Source organism: Aythya fuligula, chromosome 2 (genome assembly GCF_009819795.1).
Source record: "Aythya fuligula isolate bAytFul2 chromosome 2, bAytFul2.pri, whole genome shotgun sequence".
NCBI classification, from domain to species: domain Eukaryota; kingdom Metazoa; phylum Chordata; class Aves; order Anseriformes; family Anatidae; genus Aythya; species Aythya fuligula.
In genome coordinates this window covers 92247154-92272137 of record NC_045560.1, presented here as the reverse complement: position 1 = coordinate 92272137, position 24984 = coordinate 92247154, and the positions used below count along the sequence as shown (strand labels likewise).

Genomic DNA, 24984 nt, shown 5'->3' with positions numbered 1-24984 from the left:
GCTGCAGCCCCGCCGCCTCCATCCACCTCCTCAGCAGGGCTCCTCCTCCTCCTCCCTCCTGACGCCCGTCCGGGGCGGTTCTCTCCCCACCCACCGCCCCCCGCCCCCAGCCGGCAGGATGCAGCGCTCCCTGCACGCCGCCCGCCTCCTGGGCGCCTCAGCCGCGCTCCGCGCCCCGCCGCCGCCCCCCTTTCCGCCCGCCTCTGCCGCCGCCTCCCGCTGGGGGCCGCCGCCGCGGGCCGCCATGGTGAGCACCGGGCGGGGACGGGGGGGGGGGGAGCGCGGTGACCTCCAGCAGCCGCCGCCGGCCGCCCGCAGCATGGCCCCGCCCCGCGCCGCCCCCCCGCCTCAGGCGGGCACGGCCGCGGCCTTGAGCGAAAGGGGGGGGTTTCGCCCCAAAAAGGGGTTAAGGGGGGTTCGTCAGAGCCCCTGCGGCTTCCGCGGGTAAAAAATGAGAATAAAAATTCGTGTGGTTTCAAAGGGCTCTGTGGAAATAAAAATAAATTCGGGTGCTTTCTGAGAATTCTTAAGATATGAGCAGGAAGAAGACGTGTTTTTGCAAAAATGGGAGAAATCTGGGTTGCCCAGGGAGGTGGTGGAGTCAGCGTCCCTGGGGGTGTGCAAGGAGAGGCTGGACGTGGTGCTTGGGGACATGGGTTTAATGGGTGACATTGGTGGGAGGGGGGTGGTTGGACCAGGTGATCTTGGAGGTCTCTTCCAACCTCAATAATTCGGTGATCTGTGACCTCCGAAATGTACCCTACATCATTAAGCACAATCAGTTGACCGTGGGGCTGAAACACTGGGGGGATGTGCTTATGGCATGCTGCTCAGTATAAAACCCAGATACTCAAAAGCAACCTTGGGTCTCACTATTAACAGCTAGGATACTGCATGAAGCCTCAGTCTTGGGTGCACCCCTGTGGTTTTGCCCCCCAAAAATGAGATAACTAAGGGCTGCCGGGTGAATTCCAGCAGAAAGTGGGGTGTTCGGGATTTGATGCTCGTAGTAAAATTTACTACAATGCTAGTTCCCGCTGTGTCATGCTGGTTGTGGGACAGAAAATAGAATAAAAAAAAAAAAAAAAAAGGAAGTCCCAAAACAAGCTGCATGCTGAGTGAAACATGCCTTTATAGGAACCCTGGCTTCAAAGCAGGTTGTGTAATTCACACGCCGTTGGCCTGCTGGATGTTTGCCTTTTTTAATCTTTCTGTTGTGACATCCTCTAAGAAGGAACTAGAGATCGTGGCCTTCGTTTGCTTGCTGAAGACCCCAAATTGTTGAAAGGCTGCAGGCTCACAGTCAGTGCAGGTGTTTTGATCTTTGCCGGGCAGAAGTGCGACCTGTCTGTGCTTAGGCATTGTTAGTTTTTTGGGGTTTAAATAACAGCAGATGTTACAGCAAAATGTCCCTCCATGAATCAGGAACTCCAACAGACCTTGAATTCTTACAGGAAAGCTGTGTCTTTTTATTTCCAAAAATTAAAATGCTGTCCATGTGCCAAAGGAGAGTTACGGAGCGCAAATTCCATTTTCTGCTGCTTCTTCAAGATCCCTTTTGACACGCTAAAAATTATTTGAACCGAAATACTTACATCCAGAAGTCGCCACATCCTTAAATCAGAACATAACTTTCCGCAGGAAGGATTATTGCAGCAAATGTTCTTTTACTTGAATTTCTCTGGCCCATTACGGAGCAGTCGGTTCCAGCTGATGAGCTCCCTGCAGCAAGGCTTGTGTTTGCCTGGCTGTGTGAGCTTCGGACTATGGGCTCTCGGGATTTGGGGGCGGGGTGGGGGGCAGAGCACTCCCTGGGCCTGTTAAAAACGAAAAGATTTGTTTATAAGGGATGGTCATTCTGCGCTGAGGGGTGTAGCCTGAGCAAGCACCTGTGGCTGCCTTTGCTTGTGGCAGAGACAGGGGAGGCTTGGCAGGGCCCTGCTGCTGTCCCACTGCTGTGCCCCGCGCTCCTCGCTACGGGAATGGCTGCAGGAACAGCTCCACGACAGCTCCTAGAGCCACTCAGGAGGGTGAATATGAGGGTGTTTCTTTACTGGGAGGGTGACGGAGCACTGGGACAGGCTGCACAGACAGGTTGTGGGGTCTCCTTCTCTGGAGATAGTCAAAACCCGCCTGGATGCCATCCCGCACAATGTGCTCTAGGTGATTGTGGTGGTTTTTCACTTAAAAATGCAGACAGCAAATTCTGCAAGTTGTCATGTTTGTCAGCCAGGCTGAAATCTGTAAGACACTTGTGCTGATTTCTGTGATACCCCGTGTACTTGCACAGATAGGGGCTTAACCCTGAGTAATGCCTGGGTGAATATCAGACGATGGTGGCCCTTGCCTGCCGGAGTTCAAGAAGTGTTTGGACTATGTCCTCAGTCACACGGTCTGAATTTTGAGTAAACCTGTGAGGAGCCAGGAGTTGGACTCAGTGATCCTTGTGGGTCCCTTCCAACTTGGGATATTCTGTGTTGATATTCTCTGTACAGTTTTGTTTGGTCTTGTGTCGTTTTTGCCTTCATTTAAGACATCTGAGGCTAATTATTGTTCGTTTTTGAGTACTCAATATAGTTAAGTAATAGAATTTAGTTCAGTTACTTTAATACGGATGAAAAATATTACTTTTTTTTTTCTTAGCGTTTCTTGTCCCTCTTAATCAGCAAATCACATTCAGCTTCTAGCAGCTTACCCCGTTAACTTCATGAGAGTCTGTAAATGTGTGTAATGAGGGATTGGGTAGGGAAATATATATATATATATATTTAATAACAGGATTTCATTGTTAAAAGGTTGTTGAACTAGAAGGTACTGATATCTCCTGGCTCCTGTTTATCTCTGTTTCTCCATTGTTGACTCTGGAATTACGCACGAGGAATCACTTGTGCAACTGCTAGCACTTTTTGTCTGGAAGGCGTATTGCTCCGTGCTAAGTTCAGTGTGCCTGTGGGGTCAGTGTCTGTGGGAGAGTGAAAAGCGAGGTGAGGGGAGCAGGACAGCAATGCAAGAGATAGCCCAGCTACCTTTGGGCTGGGCTGCAGTTTCTTTTGGGTCACACACACACCTGCTCTGCAGGAGAACCTCTTAAGGCAGGGATGATGTCTGGTACGTGTTTGCTGATGTACCTAACAGCAGGGCCTCTCTGGGTACACTGCTTAGGGCAGCGAAAAGACCCACCTGCCTCTGGCCATCCGCAGGGATGTGGAGCTGGGCAGGCTGCTGGACAGCCTCTGCTGCTGCACACGCACACAGAGACCCACAAATCAAGGAGCAAGTAAAACTGGCCAAGAAACGTGAGGAACAGTATGGTGTTGTGGTGTTCCTCTCGTTTCCAGGCCAGTTTTTCCTTCAGCATCCCCAGCATCACTTGGCAAGTGTGGTGGTCTGCTCCTTGTGAGAAGAGACGCTTCCTTTCACTTGGCCTGAGCGTGGCTCCTGCTCTCCTAGCTGTGTGGCGTCTGCTTCTTGGACTGGAAGAGGCAGGCAGAGAGCAGCTAATACCTCTTGCCATTCTACCCATGCTTTTATTGACCCCGATTTTCCTTCAGTCCCCAAGTTGTCTCTCTTTTGAACTGCAGAGTTACTCTTCTTAAGAAAGCTGTTCCCCACCTTTGATCAGTCTCACTGCCTTTTCCTCAAGCAGTTTCCAGTAACACGCTTTTTGAGATGAAAGTCATCAAAGCTGCACAAAATTTTCAGAATATAAATAAACTTCGATAGCACGGAGATGTTTCTTCCTCTATCCTCTGCTTGTCTTCCTAGCTCCTAACATTTGATTCTCTTCCTTCACCACATTGCATCACTGACTCGGTGCTTGATGTTGTCCCAAGGACTCACACCTGAGGGTCATTGTCAGGCCAGAGCTCACCACTGTACACGTATACATCCTACCTATGAAGCTGGGATCTATGGTTAAGAATTCAGAAAGGCTTCTTCCCCTTCCTGAAGACTGTGCAAGAAGGGAACCCCCTGTTGTGGGGAATAGTGAACATCTTTCTCACAGCAAACTGGGGCTTTGCTGACAGAAATCTGGGGAGAAGAAGAGTAAAGCTGCTCTTAACCTGCTTCATGTCCAGTCCCATACGCTGTGGAGCTGCATTTGAGTGTGACTGCGTTGTCATATATGAATAGGTTGTTTCTCTTCTTTTTAAAGAAAAAAAAAAGTAAAAATTTGCTCTTCAGGTGATGTACCTCAACTTAATTTACTTCTGGCTGTGTTAGCTGATAATGCCTGCTAGATGTAAGTGTGATACATAAATCTTGCCTTACGTAAGTATTGCACAAAATATACCTTTATGCAGTTTCTTCGTGTTGCTCAGCTACTTTGGTTAGGGAAATTGTCTTCTTGGTCTGTTGGATTTAAGGTGAGAATTACTGTCAGTAACTGGGTATTGGATTAGTTGCTCCCTTCCAGTACCTTCATTCTGTCAGGTGTGCCGTGTGGATTTCAGGTAGGGTTTTGTTACACGCGTGTTGCTGGGTGGATGCCATCTGCATTGCCATGCCCCTTTGTAAGTTTGTACATTCTGTAAATGTAAAATGAGTTGCCAAGGCTTCAGAAGAAATCGAGTCTTTATCAGCATGACTTGTGTCATACAGCGAGCAGCCAAAGTCCTAAGTCTTTCAGTGCTGCCTGTCACCAGCGGGTCTGCTAGGCTACACATTTGTAGTTGTGATTCTTTTAGTGAGACAGGTATTCACACTAGAAAAACATCTAAAATTTGAGAATATAATTAGAAAAATACCTATGACCAGCTGTGTGTCTTTGTTGTCTTTTTTCTCCTTATTGTGCATTTTTTCTTAACCGTGTCTCCTTTCAAAACGGAGATGCTGTTTATTGGTGTTTTAAATATACATATTTTTTTTTTCTTTTTCACAGTCCACTCAAGAGTCTTTTAGGATAGAATATGATACTTTTGGTGAACTGAAGGTCCCAAGTGACAAATACTATGGTGCCCAGACTGTAAGATCTACGATGAATTTTAAGATCGGAGGCGTTTCAGAAAGGATGCCAGTAAGTAATTCAAGTCTATGCTCATTTATTCTCTTCCAGTATAATTCGTATGTGAGTGAATACATTTTCTTAGTCTTTTGCTGGGAAAATGGGCAATTAAAGATATTAATTTCATTGTAAGTTACTGTTCTGTGGTAGTGTTTTTTTAAATTTACATAAATCGGATATAGCTTTAGAATAATTAATTTATTCTTTTTTTTTTTTTTTAATGAGGTGAATAGAAGTCTTTCAATTTCCTGAAGACCAAAGGCTATGAATAGAGTAGTTCCCTATATAATTACGTATAATTATGTTCACTCTAGTGTTATGTAGTTGGTTACTGAAGATGTTTGGTGTAGCATGGGCTAATGTGAAGTCACTTTTTCACTCGTGGCTGGGCCACAACGTTTGCACACGTTGTCATGCAAACTTTGTCATGCACTGTTTTTGCCTGTACTGAAACAAGCCAGTTTGCCTTCAAAAATTATATTTTAGAAACAGATCTAGTTCTTCTTTTCTGTAAATGTTAATGCCTGTAGTCTGTCTTGATACATGTAGCATAACTGGACTTGGAAGGAAAAGGTGAGCGATGTACAGCTTTCTGTACTACTTGGGTGAATGTTACTTACAATGGGAGCACAGGTCCTGACCTAGATGGCTCCTTGGTTGCTTGATGGACTATTGCTGTATTTAAAGTCAGGAGTTTGATTTAAAACTAGATCTGTAGTATGGGTTTCTAAATGTCCTTTGTTGGAGAAAAAAAAACAAACATACTTAAACTCATTCCTGTGTCTCAGGTTCAAGTTATAAGGGCTTTTGGCATCTTAAAGAGAGCAGCAGCTGAAGTAAATCAAGATTATGGTCTTGACCCAAAGATTGCTAATGCTATTGTAAAGGCAGCAGACGAGGTAAGAATGAACTGTTGAAAATACTAGAACTGACATTGTATTTTTGGTTAGCTTTTCGTGGGAATATTGTTTGGAGGCTGGGGGAAGACCTGTTGGGTTTCTCAAATAGTTCAAACAAAGCATTTATAATTAAACTCTGTTTTTCAGGCTCAGAAATCTTCTACTTAATGTTTTACTATTCTATGCTTTTAGACATTATAGAATACAATGTTCCAATGCATTTTGGTGTTTAAGTTATTTAAAAAAAATGTAATTTTTCCTCACTGTTAGGTCTGCTTATTTGCTTAGGGTCTTTGGGATGACTCTTACCAGATAAACAGTATCAAATTGTCTAGGAAGGGAATGGAATTTTGGTTCATTCAGCTAATGCAAAATCTGATGTGCAAGCAAAGCTTTTCCTCTGTGGAAGTCTCCAATCTGTTAATCCATCGCATCTCTGTAGCATGAAGACCATCTGCAGTCTGAGCAGTTTCTCTGTTGCTGGTCTGTTTCCTCTTCAGACTTAAGGTTACTAGTAAATCTGTGCTTTTGGAAGTATCACTTTTATAGCTAAAGAGGACATGATGTGAGGCATCTCCTATTTCTCGGGATAAATGCCTCCCAAATGCACAGAGTTATGAATGAACATAAACTGAGGTATGGTAATACCGTGTGTGCCGCTTTGCATAAATCAACAGATATGTTTAGCGAGAAGCATTGTGGCACAGAGCTTTGTTCTTCTTCAAAAGCTTTTGAGTATTTCAGTATTTGCAGAAGCCACGTCCTCTCTCTGCCATCTGTAGCACCATGAATCCCAAGCACCGGGAGCTTTGGAGAACTCCAGAATATGATTTCAGGAGGACTGCGATGTAACCTGAAAATCTGGAGGTTGTTATCCACCTCAGAGTTGTGACAACTGATCTCCTGGTTTGCATTCTGAGCTTTTCTCAGGTCGATATCCATGGGGTTGATACTTAAGAGCACAGATTTTGATTCAGTCGTAAACATACTTAGAAAAAAATCTCCAAACACATGTAAGGTTCAACAGGGATCAAACAGGACAATATTCCTACCTGTTACTCTGTCTTGATCTAAGACAGCAGTTGTCACAGCTTACCTACAGAAGATGTAAGGTGATGTAGGCATTAGTAGTTGGTAAGGACCTTGTTCCCATGGGTAATCTGCAAGTCAATACATATGAATCTTTTTAGGCCTGTGTGATTTTCTTTCCTGTTTATATGCTCCATTTGTCTGTAACAAGTTCAGGTATGGTTTAGGTACAGTAAAGACAGTCATGACTTCTTTTTAGGAACCTCAATTTAAAGCCATGTAGGCCCAGGGAAAATATGCCTTCCAGAAGGAAGATATTTAATTGCAGCAGCTCTTTTTGTTGATGCAGAATATGATGTCTGTAACATGTCTGGACCTCCCATATGTGTTGTTCATTTCTGGAGAAATGTCAGTGTTAATTATACAAATACCATGTGCTGCACGGGCATGCCCACTGACCTTTGACAAAGATACCTCTTCTGGGACACCATTTCCCATAGGGAAAGACTTTCTGAATGCCTCAAATTCAAATTGTTGTGTAGTTGTTATCTGTTCGTGATGAAACTGTGCAGCTGTTGAACTTGATTTCCAAGGAGAAAGCAGGGCACCCATGCTGATGAGAAGTTTGTAACCAGATAAGGAGACAGAAAATGGATGTTTCTGATACCCAAAGGATGCTCATGATTCAAGGAGACACAACACTGAATCAGTATCCTGAAGCACCTTAAGTGCTGATTTAGAAACTACTTAATAACATCTCCCAGGGAAGGAAAATGTCTTAACCTGAACAAATAACTGTGGAAGGGAGAACCAGCAGTTGCTACCTCTGCTCCCACACAGGGAGATTAGAATCTGAATTGCTTTAAAATTTGGGAAGGAGGAGATGTTTTTGGACTTTTAAAATCATCTGCATCTTTTGGGGAGAAAGAATAGATAACCTAAAAGACCGTGTTTTAATCTTTTATTTCTATGACTATAAAAAAAGGAAATTAAATTGTATATTTCTGTGTGTTTCAGAACTTAGTGTCTTCAAAAAGCATAGCAAACATTTTTTTTTGCCCTTTAAATATTTAGTATAAACAACACCATCTCTTCTTCATTATTCTAGTGTAATCATACATATAATCATTGTGAATTTATAAACATAATGGAAAACTATTTGAGTTATAACTATAAAATTCTCCATTTATGCTGCATATTATTTTTTCCCAGTAGAACAGCTCTTTTCTCCCATTTTCTGTTATAGGTAGCTCAAGGAAAATTAAATGATCACTTTCCACTGGTGGTGTGGCAGACTGGGTCTGGAACTCAAACCAACATGAATGTCAATGAAGTCATCAGCAACAGAGCCATTGAGATAATGGGAGGCAAGCTGGGGAGCAAAATCCCAGTACATCCAAACGATCATGTTAACAAAAGTCAGGTCATTATTCTCACATTATACTTCTTTTAATGTCAAAATTATTCTTTTTGAATTGTGAATTTCAAATTCTCCTATAGCCACTGTTTAGATAAATTTTGTATATGTTTAAATACATGTGCAAACATCTGGGAAAATATAAATATATGGAAAAGTGAGTTTTGTTTACAGCCTTGTTGACAACTTTCCGTGTTTCAGGTTTTTCAGATTAAATCAACTTTGAAATGTTGCTCAGTGACAATATGAATTTTTCAGATTAAAAACTCTGAACCTTACCTATGACAGATGAATTCATACAGGTTGTAGTGAGCAGAGGTGGCCTGGTGACAACCACTGTTCCTGCAGCCAGTTTTAAAGAAGCTAAATATAGATCCAGTTACTAGACACTGAATACACGTAGCTGCTATCTTCCTACTACATTACATAAAGCACGTAGAAAAAACAATAAATTGGCTAAATGTCCTGTAATTGGCAATATTTTTTCCCCAGGCATCTTAGTACACGTTTATTATACTTCACTCTTAATGTTTTCTTCAGATTAGTTGAAGTTTGAGCCAGTAAGTTGCTTGCATCCCTTCCTGATCTTTTGTGCTTGGGAACTATGGAATTACCACTACCTAATCAGTATGTTGAAGTTTTAAAGTCACCTACAGTTTCTTTAAAATCTTCCATCCACAGTAACAATTTATTTTTTTTGTCCCAGTTGTGTTATGAACAATCTATTTATGAGGGTATAGTTACTTTCTGTGGGTATAGTTATAACAATTTGATTTTATTAGAGAGATGTTAGGCCAGAGTTCAGAAGATTTGATTATTTCTTCTGAGTGACTTGTGGAACACCACTAAGTTGCTTACTCTGTGGTTAATTTCTTCTACTTTATAAAATAAAGAGAATAGAGCTGTACATGTAAATCTTACAGGTACTATGGTTAGAAAAGTCTGTAAACAAATTTCTTGATATTCCTTCACAGAGTTCCAATGACACTTTCCCAACAGCAATGCATATTGCTGCTGCCCAGGAGGTTAATGAGGTGTTGTTACCCGGATTAAAGAAGCTTCAGAATGCACTTGAAGCGAAATCCAAAGAGTTTTCCCAAATCATAAAAATAGGGCGCACTCACACACAAGATGCTGTTCCACTTACGCTTGGACAGGTAAAAAATAAATAAATAAAGCATTTGCTTGGGGGTGAAAAAAAGTATTTTTGGGGAAACAGGCAAATTTGAGGAGACCTGAATTAGTTGATAGTTTAAGATAAATTAAGTAGCTGGCTGAATCTCAGTCACAGTATTTTTATCTTTTTTTGGAGTTTTCTGAATGCTGTACTCCGAGTAACTGCATTGCAAATTTTATTGAAATTTTCCATGCATGTTTTATGTCTAATGATAGCAAGATATAAATGATTTCAAAATGATGTGTGATTACCAAGTAATGAAACACATTTCTTTTATGCTGGCATCAGAAGGCACAAGGTAGATTTAGTCTGTAATCTGTAATCTTATATAAATGAGGTTTTGACAACATACAGAACTTCTGAGTATTTAGAACAAAAATCTTTGATCATATATGACCAATATATGATCATATATATATATGACAAATCTTTGTTATTATATTTTCAAGAATGGCTTATATTACATTACTTGGTATGATATTAATATAAACTGAACTGATAAGAATCCATAGAAAATCTGTGGGTGTTTATTTTAGTTAGTAAGAAGCCTACCTGTGCATTCCTTGGGGGACTGAGAGTGAACAAAGCCCAGGAGCCATTTGCTAATCGTAACTAGAGACTTTGTTCATTTAATTTGAGATCTGATTTACCTTGGATTCAGATTCTACAAAGTATATTACTGAGGTATAAGGCAAGAGAAAGATGCATTGGATATAGATTTTTATGTACGTAGGTTGCTTTTACGTGTAATTGCTCCTGCTGTGTGAGCAGGCTTGTAATAGATGTAAATTTTCCTTCTTAATGAGAATATCTTTTAGCATCTGGGTGAATTTCAGTTTCTTCTGGTTTTCAAGTAAATGAGCAGTGTTGTTAAAAATCTAAATAATTATATTTGCTTATTCCTGTTTGTCTTCTTTGTGTTTTATTTTTTTTATGCTCCATTCTTCCACAGGAATTTAGTGGCTATGTGCAACAAATTAAGTATGGTGTGGCTAGGATTGAGTCAACCATGCCAAGGGTCTATCAGCTGGCAGCTGGAGGGACTGCAGTTGGTACTGGATTAAACACAAGAATTGGCTTTGCTGAGAAAGTTGCTGCTAAAGTGGCTGAACTGACGGGTGAGGAATGACATTTCAGAGTTACCAGTAAAGCAGTATGTAGAAAACAGTCAAATTCACACTAAAACTTTCAGTTTCCATGCTTCTCCAAGCCTCAAGTTGTTTTAGTATTTTAGTAAGAAGCTTTCTGTTAATGTTGTATGTTGTAAGCCTTGTACTGAGGATTTTGCATGCAATGTATTTTTCTAATTGTGCTCAGTGCAGTGAGAGTGACTGCCACCAGTAAGGTTTATTGGAGATGGGTTCTGTTTCAGACTTCTATTATTAGCCCAGCCATAATATGCCTGTCTTGATCTCTGCTTCTTTGACTCTCTTAATCTACAGTGACTTGCTGCAAAAGAGGGGGGGAACAAACAAACAAAACCCTTCCAAAAACCACTAGTTTATTCAAGTGAAAGAGTAAAAGTTAGCTGTCTGATTTCTGATGCTGGCTTTCAAGATCTTTGTAGATCTTGAAACTTAATTTACAGAGCTGCTGAGTGTTTTGATTGTAAACTTCTAAGTCAGAGTATCTGTCTTAAAAATGCCACCAAAATGAATGCATACATCTTCCATGTAAATTTAACATCTAAACATCTAAAACTGCTTATCAGCAGTATTTTATGGGCCTGTTCTTCACAATTTATTAGAGGACCGAGATTTTCTTGTACCCTGATGGGGAAGAAGTAATGTAACGAGCAGCAGCTGCTGAGAAAGGCTTGTTTTGGTGCTTGTACAAGCCATGAATGCTTTAGGAAGCTGTCCCATCTCACCCTTGTTAGGTGTACCATACGTGTGGCTTGTACAAGTTCAAAAGAAGAAGAGCAGACTGTGTAAGTTCCTCGTGTTCTTACATAGGAAGCAAAGGCAAAATGCAAAGTTTGGAATGATTCTGGCAACTGTGAGATGCAGAAGTCATGCAAATGGAGCAGGAGCCAGTGTTTGGCAGGAGCTGCAAAACACGGCAGAAATTCTGCTGCTCCTATAGCAAATGGGGTTATACTACTCTTGTTTGAACTGGTAAAGTAAGCTCAGTCCAGTAATTTTGTGGCACAAGTCCAGCCCACAGTCAGTGTTCCTGCACACATCCTTACTGATGCCCATTACCGCTAATAAAATTCTGCTGAGAATTTTCTTCCAGGGGAAGATCCTGAAGAAATTTTTTTGGTTGTGGAACTTAGCTGCAAATTGCAGACTTAATTAACATAAACAGAGCTGTTGACTGTAGTTTCAGGCATCTGAAGTCTTCGTTTTCCCATGTTCCATCTGGTTTGTTGTTCCTTTTCAGTGCTGATGCTTGGATGCATCTTTTTTTTATCTTTCAGTAGCTAATTCTGTCGCAATTAGTTTTTATTTGTCCTAATGTCTGCACTGTGCTGCAAAAACCTCTATTTTCATAGCTGGGAGAAAACATCCTTAAAATTGATGATTTTAAAAAACTACCTTGATTTAAGAGAATAAATGCACATGTTTGGGCTAACCTGCAAGAGATTATTGACATTTGTATTGTGGTGAAAAGCAAACTGCTGTTTTGCTTTGTGTGCAACACAGTATGGAAGTTTGAAATTCATAATTTTGCTGCAGGTTGATGCTCAAATGTCACGCTTTTCTGTATTTTAGTGCCTTTTGTTATGCCTTTTGTATTGAATTGTGTCAGTTTTCAAAATATGTTTTTGAGGAAATGTCTAGAGAAGAGAAAAAGTAGCTTACAATATTGTTAATATAATTTTATGTTAAGCTAATTAAGTGCTTGATCATCTGCTTTATGTCTGCATGGAAGTGTCTCACCGGTTTCATATTTCCCACCCTCTCTGTAGGTTTGCCTTTTGTCACTGCTCCAAATAAATTTGAAGCCCTCGCAGCTCACGATGCTCTAGTTGAACTCAGCGGAGCTATGAACACAGTGGCGTGCAGTCTGATGAAAATTGCTAACGATATTCGTTTCCTGGGTTCCGGACCACGCTCTGGTCTAGGAGAACTCATCCTGCCTGAAAATGAACCAGGAAGCAGTATCATGCCAGGTACAGAGGAAACACACAGAGAAAAATCAGAGAAAAATTGTCTTTTGTTGTTGTTGTTGTTGTCGTTCTGGAGCTTACCAAAGGTCCAGAAAGATACTTACCAAAAGATACTTAACCAAACACAAATGTTAGTAAGTCCACCATTCAACACTTCTGTCAGTTTTTCTTCTCCTTTATTTCACCAGAACTGTGCTCATAAAAATGCTTGCATAGCTGTGTGTTGGCAAGTATATGAAAGTGAGTAATATCTGTAAACATGTACTATATTAAAACAAACATACTTCTCAAAACCTTCTTTTAGAATTGCAAGATCACTACTGTTTTTATGTAAAGACTTTATGAAACAAGCTTTACATGGTCTAACCTAATAATTTTAGCATCTACTAGTTGAGGATGGATTGTATTAGCAATACCATGATGTAAATTGTCTTTACTTCCTAACTATTAATTATGCACTCACATTTTCCTTTGCTGCAATGATCCCATTCTATGGGAGGATAAGAAAGTATAATATAATATTCTCTCTCTTAAAAAGTTTGTACATATGGCTATTGTACATCTAAAACTGTTCTAAGCATGTTCTTGTATGATAAATTATGAAAGAAACAAGTTGTGGGTATGTCTTGCTTTAAAGAAGCAGATAATGAATGCTCTTATTAGGATTAATTCCAGAAACGAAATGAACTGTAAAACTTTCTTGTCACGGATACTTGAATTTTTTTTGTTGTTTTGTTTTCCTGACAAAGTAAACATGGTGTAATAGTTTTGTTACAAAATACTTTTAACAAACTAGTTAAGTGTCAAGTGAAACTTTTTAAAGTTGACTCAGATTTGGTACTGATTTACCAGAAACATCTACTGATTCAAATAAAGACAGATAATAATCTCATAACTATTAAGAGCTGTGGTAAGTGACAGCTGCTTAGTTCATGCACATTTAATCCAGTTCTCAAGGCTTGGTCAATTGTTAAAGTAGCCGCTGGTGTTGGAGGTGGCCTTTTGTAAAACTATATTCCACAAATCTTTCTTCCCTTTCAAAACAAGAGAACATGACTGAAGGTTTTCTATGTTTCAGAGAATGGGAAATTAAGACCAGCAAGCTTTGTTTGAAGTTTATAAGGCATAAGAAATCCTAGCAGGATTACTGCAACAGTACAGTGAATTTAACATCCTTTATGGATTTTCTGAGGTGAACATAGGAGTAAGACGTTACCTCCTACAAAATACCTTCTGTTCAATGTAATTTGGTAAATGAGGGAACAAATGATTTATTTATTTATTTATTGTCTTATTTTTTGGTAACCTTCTTCTCTCCCAAACAGGAAAAGTGAATCCTACCCAGTGTGAAGCAGTAACCATGGTGGCAGCCCAAGTTATGGGAAATCATGTTGCTGTTACTGTAGGAGGTAGTAATGGACATTTCGAACTGAATGTTTTTAAGCCCATGATGGTAAGTTCAAAAAGTTGTAAAATGTCTAGGACTCCTGAAGTCATCATTTATTCAGTCAGTTAACTAGGGAAAACGCTTAGTGAATTTTTGGTCAATACAAGTACTGGAGAATCTGATAAAAAATGAGCATAAATTTTATTCTTTTGTATGGCAATTACTGTTATTTTGACAGGGGACTGACAGTCTTTTTATATGGACTTATGTTATGCTGATAAGCACTTATCTTAAAAAGTGTGTTCATTGGTCAAAGGAAGCAGGGAGAGAGGACCACAATCTGAGACAAACTTTTTTTCAAAGCCAGACAGAATTTATTACTTTAGCTAAAGATTAGGACTTTCTTGTTTTATACACATAAACTATCTGTTACTAGTATCTGTTACATGCTGTTACCAAAGCATTATATGCTTTTGGCAAGTGTTAGGTAAAATTGTAAATGATTAGTCTTAGATGTCACTTCTACAAATGCCGCTTCTACCAGGATACACCAGCTGTTTCTCTATTCTTAACTTTAAAAAGTCAAGATAATGAAGTGTTACAAATCACCTGGTACTGGAATGTTTTCAGATCAAGTCATAATACTTTTCTACTTTGGGTTATCTACTTTTTTTCTTAAAACTAAGAATGAAAAACAGGAGAAATTGAGGAAAAGAATATAACAGTAGGATCAAATCAGAAGATTGTGGAGAGCTGTGTGTAAGATGATGAAGGAATACTGTAGATTAGGTTAGGGTAGGATGATACTTTAAAGATAATGAAGGTGGATTGTGGAAAAGATCCTAATATTATATATATCAAAATCAAAAATTTTGATTTTCCTGTCTTTTTGTTAGAGATTGGAGTCATGAGGGAAGCGGTATGCCTTGTGTTATTTTTTACACTACCTGTACTGTCTGGTAATACTTTTTTTTTTTTAAGTACGTTAGAAATTATTGAAAGAAAATTTAAATTTTATAATCAGCATTTTTTTTCTTCCTAATTATTTGTTTAGGGTACTGTTCCCTCTCCCCTTGCCATTTGAACAAAGTCTTAAGCATATAGCACCTAGTTTCCTGGTTTTGACAGCCCCATACCCTGACCCACACCCCCAAAAAATGATATCAGAACATAAGTTCTAATAGAAACGGACAACCCTCAACAAGAGGAAAAAAAAAAAAAAAAAGCTGGTATGTTATGTATTGTCAAAGCAGACAGCTAATGCCAGACATTATTGTACGCTTTATTTTAAAATGTCTTCTTTTGATTGGTACTGGGGGGTGGGAGAGAAAATGACCTTGAATTAAATTCCTTTACGTATTTTTTTAGTTGGCATTTGTGAACTGTTGTAACAAAACGTCTGTACATACTGTGGTCTTGTTTGGGCAAGAGTTCTTCATCTCTTATATGATTTTCACAAAATTCCTTTAAATGGGAGCGGCTGAACTTAGCCTGCAGAGGGAAGAGGGTGTGTTATTTTATGTACTACTTCTCTGCAAATTAGAAGCAAGTTTTGGGGGAAAGAGAAGCATTGGTTATGAGCAAATGTGCCTGACTGTCCAACTATTAATTTATGAATTTAATAATTGGTACTTTTTTTTTCTTTTGCGTTAGATTAAAAATGTTTTAAACTCTGCAAGACTTCTTGGAGATGTTTGTGTGTCTTTCACTGACAACTGTGTAGTGGGAATCCAAGCCAATACTGACAGGATCAACAAACTAATGAATGAATCTCTGATGTTGGTAACAGCACTTAACCCACATATAGGTAGGTTTAAAGCTTGGAAACTTCCCCCCAAAATATTTTGAAATATTTCACAGTAACGTTATTTTGCATGCATTATTTGTATCACCACAGTGTTTAGGAACCAAGTTCTGGGCCAGGCCAAGAGTTAATTTACTTGAATGTCACAAGTTACTATTAGTGGCGAAAAGATATGTCCTGCTTGAATAGCAGTGCATTAAAGAAATGATTCTGAACAGAAACCAAGGAAAGGAGATTGAGAGAATTTGTATACCTGTTGTCCCAATTTGACCTCTAATAATAATGAAAAGTGAAAGATTGCAGTCTGAGATTTTATTTTAAAGAAGAAAGTCACATAAAATGTTTATGTAAATGCAGCGAGGCCTGTTTAAGATACCTACAGTAGGAGATTGACTTTAAGACCTACACGAAGACCAATTTAATTAAGGAGTACAATACATCTAGTGGATGTATTTCTGCAAATCGAGATGTTTAGTAATAGCAATACTTAGCACATGTATTTTTTAAGATGAAGCGTTCTACTTTTTCCTCATGACTAAAGGGAATGTTGTGAAACTGCGAGTGGCTGAACTGCTCGTGTGGGTTTGTTGCAGGCTACGACAAAGCAGCCAAGATTGCCAAGACGGCGCACAAGGAGGGGACGACGCTGAAAGAAGCCGCCGTAAAGCTGGGCTTCCTCACGTCCGAGCAGTTCGACCAGTGGGTCAAGCCCAAGGACATGCTGGGACCCCAGTGACCGCCTGAAAATCGACGTGTTCTTAACTTAAATGCGAATAAAACAAAATGAATGTGATTTGATTAGTTTGGGCTTTTGTGTTTTTGTGGTGTTTATTGCTTTGGACACATCTGGGCGCGCGGTGAGGGCACAACCCCAAGGGATTGGTGATGGGGGCACCCCCTGACGGGAGTTAGCTGCCCAATCTTTGCGGGGCACTGCCCCTTTAAGGCCGCTGCGGGCAGCGCCTCCCGCCCTCCGCGCGGCCAATCGCAGCTCTTCCTCCTGGAGGACTGGCGGAAGCGAGGGCGCGCTGCTCTGCCTGTACTTCCGCGTGCGCATGCGCCGTGAGCGCGTTGTGCTTCCGGGCCGGCCCGATCAGGATCGGGATCAAGCCCGGGGTCGGGATCGCCGCGGCCGTTGCTGAGCCCCAACCGCCCCAACCGCCATGAACCGCTTCTTCGGCAAGGCCAAGCCCAAGGCGCCGCCGCCCAGCCTCACCGACTGCATCGGCACGGTCAGGGAGGGCGGGGGGCTGGGCTGGGCTGGGGGGGAGCTGGGGGCGGGCAGGAGCTGCTGTGGAAAAAAAGCTGCTGTGGAAAATCGGCTTCTACCGAAGTTAATGTTTGTCACAGGATATTGTCTTAGTGGCTAAGAATCGGCGTTGCTTTCTAGCAGTATCCGAACCCAAACGTGGCTCCAAACCTGTGTGGTTTGAACAGCCAGTGAGGCACTCGGTCAAAAATCAGGGTTGGCTTCCCCATTGTTAGCAGTGGACGCTTCAGTAGGTGGCCACAGCTCCCACAGCCGTCTGAGGTACTACCATCTACACGGATATTGCCAAAATGGAAAACGTAAACTGGGGACCAGGAAGTCTTGTTGTCCCTGACAGCAGCCTGCTCCCATCCTGAGTCCTGGCTGTCCTCCACCAGGAGCTTGTTCAACCCCAGTGGACTTTCAGACTTAATAAAAGCGTAATTTGAACAGCTACTTAGATCGCCAGCACCAGGAATTTAGGATTGTTTACCAAAAAAGCGTGGTTGGCAAGGAACCACAAGGAACTCCACATGGTTTTGATTTTGTTTTCTAGTTGGTTGTATTTACGTTCTCTGAAAATGTGACTGTACAAGGCATCAGGAGAAGCAGGGTTTCAGGTTTATTTCATACACGTGATGACTTGGCAACCATGGTAACTCTGAGTTGCAGAGTGTTTTTTAAGATATGAAGTCAAGAGCCCGTGTTGGTCATCTGCTCTGTGTTGGCTCTGAGCACAGTGTTTGGTATGAGGAAGTCTGTGAGCCAAACCACTGCATCATTACTGAGCTCATCTTAGCTTTTTAACTTGTTCTGACAACTTACTTTCTGTGGATGGAGCTAAACTGAAGACTGTTCTGTGTATTTTTGTAAGCAAGAGGAGAAACACAGCTCCTGTTCCAAGTCTGGGACTGAGCTTGTCTTGTTCATTTCCATGAAGAGATCCATCTGATCTGCGAAAGACGTACTCTATTTTCACTTTCTCCACAATATTTAAATCTTCAGTAAGCAAAGCACAGGTCCTACAAGAGGATAAATAGATTATTTTTTTTTTTGTTAAATTGCATTTGAGTTACTATTGAAAAGCATAGTGTGAGTTGGAGACTCAAGTGATGTCATTTCTGGCTTGCTGGCAGTTAGATATGTTTCCTTGCACCTTTTCAAAGAGTTGAACTACTTTGTAAGATCCCTTACCCTGTCACTGAATGCTAATTTTAAAAAGAAAAAGAACAAAGACAAGGGTTAGGCAGTGGTTGTGCTTACCGTTGGGATGTTCTTTGCTGCCTATGCAAGAGTAGCGTGGCTGAACCCAAGCTAGTCTGTGTACAGTGTACTTCATTGTGGTGAGAGAACAAACATAAGAATCAAGAGACAAACATCAAACATTGAGACACCCAAATGGTTGAAAACTTCTGAACTCAAGGAGCAGACTAAACAGTATTTTGGCTGAAAACAAAATATGGAACACTGAAACTCAGGAAGGACTTCTCCCTACTTCTCTTTCATGTCCTGTTACTGCCCAGTCTGCCAGCTGGCTGCGTGATGCCCTCCTGTCTCCCCACTTACACTCCATGGATATGTTCCTCGCTCCCCCTTTCCAGTTTCTGCTCGCTCTCTTGCTGTGCCTGCCTCAGTGATGCACTAAAAGGGGCAGAGGTTTTTGTTCTTGCTGCCGTAGCAGTCGGGTGACTCAAAGCTGTCATGAGGCTGGCAGGAGGAAGGCTGCATCAGGAAATGTGGCGTGGGCATTCTTTTTACTTTTTCTTCTTTGACAAACAGGCTCCAAATTAATGGAGAAGTAGGAAGGAAACAGCCTTGAACACAGGAATGATAGTTGGGACATTAATATTAAAATTCAGATTTTTATGCTATTTTATTCTTACTGAAATGAGCTGCTATTTTGCTTAGTAGGGATTTGGGATACCACAATCACTTTTTTTTTTTTTTTTTTTCGCTTGGATTGGGTGCCCCTCCTGCTCCCCTTGTTTCTGGACTTAGAAGCGGAGATGCCAGCACACTGTACCTGATTTTACAAAAGCAGAAAGGCTGTACATGCATGATACTCAGCTTATTTTTAGAAGCTTTTGTCCTGTGTAGTTCTTTATCTAGGAGAATCTGCCTCCATTCCTGCTTGTACTGACTGAAAGAATCGCTGCAGACTCTTACCTCAATAACTGAGTTTCCCCTGCACAGGAGGCTGGTCTCAGAGATGTTTTTAGCTGGTGAAGATCTTGAGAAGGCTTTGAAACTGCAAGATTTTAAAACTCTCAGATGGCTTATTTGCTTGTTTAAGATTAAAATATTTGGTATAATAGAACCTGAATAAAAACTTTTCAATGCTAGATGTGCCTAGGCACTTTAATCTCTTAAAGAGTGGAGACTTTGTCTCTTTGCCTGCTTGGGATGCCTCTGGCAAATATGAACAGAGGTTTAAAAGGATCATCAGGACACAAAAATGAAGATCTGCATTATTATATGTGTTTAAACACACTGATAGCAAGTCAGAGTTGTAGATTTTCACTGATTGGTCTCACGTTATAATTGGAATGTGATTATATTCAAATCCCTTGGGAGGTTTCTTGGAAGGAAAAGTTAATGAGCTTTATTTGCTGTGCACGGGGAAGTGCTGTGGTGGTTGACGCTGAGGAGGCCGGCCTTGCTGTGAAGTTGTGCGTGCTGTTAGAAGCATCTATGGCCGTGCTCGGTTATGTGATAATCATCTTTAACCCTCATGCAGTAGGCTGAGAATATTTCTTCAAGGAGAGATCTGTCACACACAGTGCACCGGGACTGCTAGGATTGGCTGCTGGAGGTCTCTTAGGGAGTTACCCTTGGGGTTGGGGGCAAAAATGCGGTAAGATTTCAGAGTGCCTGCCCCGCAGGCAGGCATTGTGAGCTGACTGGGTGTCCAAGAGAGCATCTCAAAATGAGGAGAATGTGTTACAATGGCAGAGCTTGCTGAAACCTTACGGCGCTTCTTGTGCTCCTTGTAGGAGGTGTTTCTGCCTTCAGATCCTTAACAAAATTTAAGCTGTTTGTAAAAGGGGAAAAAATATCTTGTTTAGAGGCATATTCAGGATAAGGGTGTTCTTTTTGCTGTCCAATACCTGAATAAAATGCTAATAAATGCGCTTGGTTTTCCTGTCGTCTGTTACAGGTGGATAGCAGAGCTGAGTCGATAGACAAGAAAATCGCGAGGCTCGATGCTGAACTAGTGAAGTATAAGGATCAAATGAAGAAGATGAGAGAGGGACCTGCAAAGGTAACAGCCTTCTGTGGGATTTAAGCGTGAGAGGATTTGACTCGCACCCCTTGTCACGTAATGGTGGTGATGGAGCCAGTTCTTCAGGTTGTTAGAAATGCATCTTGCCTTACTAATGGGATATAAGATCCTGCAGGTTTATTTTTATTCTGAAGCATCTCTTAAATGTGTCTTTGAACAATGCCTTATTTATTTTTTTTAATTTCTTATTTGTTTTCTTTTATTTCTTACAAGTGTAGAGCTATTTCTTATAACTCCACCGATCAGCAGTAGCTTGCATGCCTCCCTTCTTCCTTTTGTTACCTGAATTAAGTCTGGTGGAGAGGCCATTCTGTTCACCTGCCAAAAGGAAAAGATCTGTGATATTCAGAGAAGGGTTAGGAAAGCCCAGTTTTGTAAGGTATAAATTTTTGTAATGTATAAATTACACAGTACCCAATAATAAACATGTCAAATGTTTGTTTAGTGATAAACACACCTAATATTATTTGTATCGTTAAAGTACCTTTTGCAATATTACTTCATGCTGGCCGTTAAGATATGTGGATGAAAGGTAGTTCTGATACTTAAATTGGACTTTATATTCTGCTTATGAAAAAGATCAAGAGCTGGAAATTTGGAAAGTATTTGTTATTAGCAGCATTACACACAGGCCTATTTTGTTAATCATTAATGCAGGATGAACACTGGACGTGACTTTTGTTGCAGTGTGCATTAGTAGCTGGTGACTGTTTTGGAAAGTTTAAATCCAATACATTAAAGTTTAAACACTATAACGCAGTGTACAGTCAAATACTTTTCCTAAGGTATTAATATTGTGTCTTCCAGAATACCGTAAAGCAGAAAGCGTTGAGAGTGTTAAAGCAGAAGCGAATGTAAGTTTAAACCTGTTTCAGTCTGGGGGTAATGAGGCTGTTTTGTTGAAGGAGCGTGTTGGACTTCCATTTTTCTTTCCAGTACTCTTGTTTCTGAGCATTCTTAAAAGAGAAATGCTGAACAAGCTAGCCAGCCCTTCAGAAGCGTATTACAGATCCAGTGTCAGCATATTTCAGCCTAATTTGTATGTTAGTATATGAAGTTGAATGGGGACAAGCTGACCTAAATCTGCCCATCACTAAAGCTATGCTTGGCTCGTGAACTTATTTTCTAAGAGATGTATTATTTTATTTTTTAAAGTCTTTTTTTTTTTTTTTTTTTTTGGTTAGATGAAAGTTTCCTTTTTCCACCCCATGCCCACCACTACTCAGCCAAACTGCAGTGCAGAGCCACTGTGATTTGGATAACCTGCATTGCTTCCATTCTGCTTACACCATCAGTAAGCAATGGCACGTATCTCTACCTTACAGTGACTGAAACTTTTATGATATCATCTTTTAAAACTTTTATGATATCATAAAAGCGCCTCACCTGCAGCATAAGCCTAGACAAATATGGTATCAACATTAGTTAAAACAGAAGCTTAATTAGGAGTAGATTTTTCAGCTTTAAATACATGGAAATGTGTAATGGTCAGATTTCTGTGAAACTATTTTGTGATTGTTTATAATAATAAAGAAAACAGAACAACTGTGCTTGTCAGCAGATAACTACTTCTGATTTTTCAAGTTTTAAAAAAAAAAGATTTTCTTTTGTGACTATAAATACTGGTGTTTTAAAGCTGTTATTTGCGTTGTTTTTAACAGGTATGAACAGCAGCGGGATAATCTATCACAGCAGTCTTTTAATATGGAACAAGCGAATTACACCATTCAGGCACTGAAAGATACAAAGACAACGGTACCAGGATATTAATCTCACGTTCGTTTAATTTGTGTGTGTTACATCAGATGCAAGCATGGTGTTTCACTCTATTCTAGGTTGATGCAATGAAACTGGGAGTGAAAGAAATGAAGAAAGCTTACAAGCAAGTCAAAATTGATCAAATAGAGGTGAGCTTCTATAGTTTAAAGGAGAGAAGCAGTGCACTAAAATAGTGATGATTTGTAACTGTGTAACTTCATGATGATTTGTAACTATGTAACTTTGCTTTGGTTTATGTTTGACTCTTTTTTTCTTCCCTTCATGGGACCATCATCTTAATTCTTTCCTTCTTTCTCTGGTACTGCACAATCAGTTGTTGGCGTTGTTATACTTATCGGTGTTTCCTTGCTGGGCTAATCTTTAATCTCTATGTTCCCTTCCTCTGCACTGCAGCATAAATGTTAGTGAATACTTCCTGCTATGGCTTCTTTGGCCTCCTTTCACCCCCTCCATGTTGCTACCCTTACATGCACATTAGTCCTTTGCTCCCCCTACTTTATGGTAGTGCTTGACTTAAAAAGTAAATAGACATAAATTAAACGCTTTCAAAAGGTGTGCAAGGCTTGGCCCTGTCTTCAGAAAATGCTGTTTAAAATGCTGTTTAAAAACATAAGAACTTCTAAATATTTTCAAGTATGCTGCACTTAAACTCTTATCAAATGCCATTGCTGAATTCCTCCAAGTTCTTTCCTGGGCTGTTTATATATATGTATCTCCTCCTTACTTGCACCTAAGTCATGCCAAAGTATCTTCTCAATTTTGCTGTGGCATAACTTAGGCTAGTCCTTAGATTTATTCTCTCCTGCTGCTCAAGATAATGCTGAGCTCTGGGTAGGTTATTGCAGACTTTCAGTTCACCCTGAAGAATATTCACTGTCATGTCATGTCCTCCTCCCTGACCCCTCAAGAAAAACAGAAAAACAAGGTTTTGCAGAGATGTTCTTGCTAGGTTCCTCTTTTTCTGCCTGATACAGTATTTATTAGAATTTTAATAGCAATTAAGACCAAGCTATAGTACTGAATGCATGTGTCTTGACTTGTATGAATGCTGCTTCAAAAAAATGATAAAAAAAAAAAAAAGGGAGTGTCTTGTATGCTGGAATTATTAAACAATTGACTAAGATCTGATAAATTCATCTGAAACTATTAAATGTGGACCAGTTGAAATTTTGTGTTGCTTCAGGATATACAAGATCAGTTGGAGGACATGATGGAAGAAGCCAATGAAGTCCAGGAAGCACTGAGTCGTAGCTACGGAACACCAGAGATTGATGAAGATGACTTGGAAGCAGGTAAGGAAAATGGAGAGGGAAGTAGAGTCATATTTTAGTTTCATTGGCCACACCACTCTTTTAAACTTAAAAGCTGCATTTCTTTTAAGTGCAGTAAGAAAAATATCAGACAATTATGAAAGAAATATTTATGGTATCAGTGAAGAAAAGAACGTTTTCTTTGTGTGCGTTTGCACGCATGCAAGTCTTTGTGTATTCCTGATGGCTGGCTAAGTAAGGAATGTCAGTATGAGTGTAAGCATTCAGTATGAATCCTGTTTCTCTTTAAGAACAACTCTTCTTTTGCAAAAGGAATTCCTTGCATAATTTTTCAACCAAATTAATTGAATTTCAGAACTGGATGCGCTGGGTGATGAGCTTTTGGCTGATGAAGACAATTCCTACTTAGATGAAGCTGCCTCTGCTCCAGCAATCCCAGAGGGCACTCCTGTTGACACAAAAAACAAAGTGAGTCCTTTGCTCCTTAGAAGCAAATTATGTATATTTTTTGAGTTAATCAAATTTATGTAGTTTCACGAAGTGAAACTTGATTAGGAATCCTTGATATTTTGTAATCCATAATATTTTCGGTAGAAATATTGTTTAATATCTAGCGTGTTTTAGATGCTGCGTATATATAATGCATATAATACATTTTAAGGAGCTAAAATGGCATTTTGGAACTGCTGTCTAACATCAGTTAGAAAGTAGAACTTAAGCATACCATTACAGCTGTTACTGTAGTTATTCTTAAAAATAGAAGAAAATCTTCTGTATATTTGCATTTGGGACTTTAGTATAGCTTATTGAGGAACAACACTGGTGCTCTTACTTTGATTCCAGCGGTGTTGACAATTTCAGATGTGTCTCAGTTAACACTGTAGGAAAACTTTTGCAGTATGTTTTGGTGGGTTGGGAATTGTTAACCTGTTCATCTTCCTTTCCTTCTTACAGGATGGCGTATTGGTGGATGAATTTGGATTGCCAAAGATTCCTGCAACATAAACGTTCCAAAAGCACAATGGATATAATGAACTACACTTTACAAATCAAATTAAGATTATTATTATTATTTTTGAAAATCCTGGAGAACTTGTCCTTCCAGTGTAACCTTAATATCACTACACCCTAGAATGCAATATGGCTGGCTGGTGGTGGTCTTTCTTTGAAGAAAGCTGTTCTACTACTGACTTTTCTATTAATGGAAAAACTTGGCACAGCTTCCTTCAGTGGAAGCAGTCGGTCTGATAGATTTTGGTTTCCCGTGTCTCATGGACAAAGTCGTACATGAAGAATAGTGGTGGCTGTTCATTGCTGAGTTCTGTTCTGACTTCGTGAAACTAAGGCTGTATGTTGCCGCTTTCTCTGTGTAAAATAGCTCCCTTAACGCTTATTTGATAAAAAGAACCGAAAACGTTTTTAAACTACTTCAGCCTTGAGACTTTTATGCTATCGTAACTTGTAACCTTCGACGCTGTAACACAAATAGGGTTCTCGTTAACTTGATGTATTCTTTTATTGACATAAAATCACTTGGAGCAGCCGACCCCTTTGTGTGGCGTCTTTGGT

General features: G+C 40.2%; 2 protein-coding genes across 2 annotated transcripts; both read left to right on the top strand.

Moving 5' to 3' along the window:
- The first annotated feature begins 105 nt into the window (after window positions 1–105).
- Window positions 106–16634, top strand: FH (fumarate hydratase). The gene is made up of 10 exons (XM_032182734.1): window positions 106–247; window positions 4883–5017; window positions 5794–5904; window positions 8180–8356; window positions 9325–9507; window positions 10480–10645; window positions 12442–12645; window positions 13968–14095; window positions 15683–15836; window positions 16427–16634. The coding sequence occupies exons 1-10, from the start codon at window positions 119–121 to the stop codon at window positions 16567–16569; spliced, it is 1530 nt and encodes a 509-aa protein (XP_032038625.1). The 5' UTR covers window positions 106–118; the 3' UTR covers window positions 16570–16634.
- A 265-nt stretch (window positions 16635–16899) lies between these two features.
- On the top strand, window positions 16900–24961 carry CHMP5 (charged multivesicular body protein 5). The gene is made up of 8 exons (XM_032182920.1): window positions 16900–17065; window positions 20240–20344; window positions 21173–21219; window positions 22027–22120; window positions 22201–22272; window positions 23328–23436; window positions 23771–23883; window positions 24370–24961. Exons 1-8 carry the CDS (start codon window positions 16997–16999, stop codon window positions 24418–24420), a joined length of 660 nt encoding a protein of 219 aa, XP_032038811.1. The 5' UTR covers window positions 16900–16996; the 3' UTR covers window positions 24421–24961.
- Window positions 24962–24984: the final 23 nt, after the last annotated feature.

Bases quoted from the DNA above. Each gene is read 5' to 3' on its own strand.
- FH (XM_032182734.1), top strand. From the start codon at position 119: ATGCAGCGCTCCCTGCACGCCGCCCGCCTCCTGGGCGCCTCAGCCGCG. The intron at 5,018-5,793 runs GTAAGTAATTCA...CCTGTGTCTCAG, and splicing joins GCGTTTCAGAAAGGATGCCA to GTTCAAGTTATAAGGGCTTT. The intron at 9,508-10,479 runs GTAAAAAATAAA...ATTCTTCCACAG, and splicing joins TTCCACTTACGCTTGGACAG to GAATTTAGTGGCTATGTGCA.
- CHMP5 (XM_032182920.1), top strand. From the start codon at position 16,997: ATGAACCGCTTCTTCGGCAAGGCCAAGCCCAAGGCGCCGCCGCCCAGC. The intron at 20,345-21,172 runs GTAACAGCCTTC...TGTGTCTTCCAG, and splicing joins TGAGAGAGGGACCTGCAAAG to AATACCGTAAAGCAGAAAGC. The intron at 22,121-22,200 runs GTACCAGGATAT...ACTCTATTCTAG, and splicing joins TGAAAGATACAAAGACAACG to GTTGATGCAATGAAACTGGG.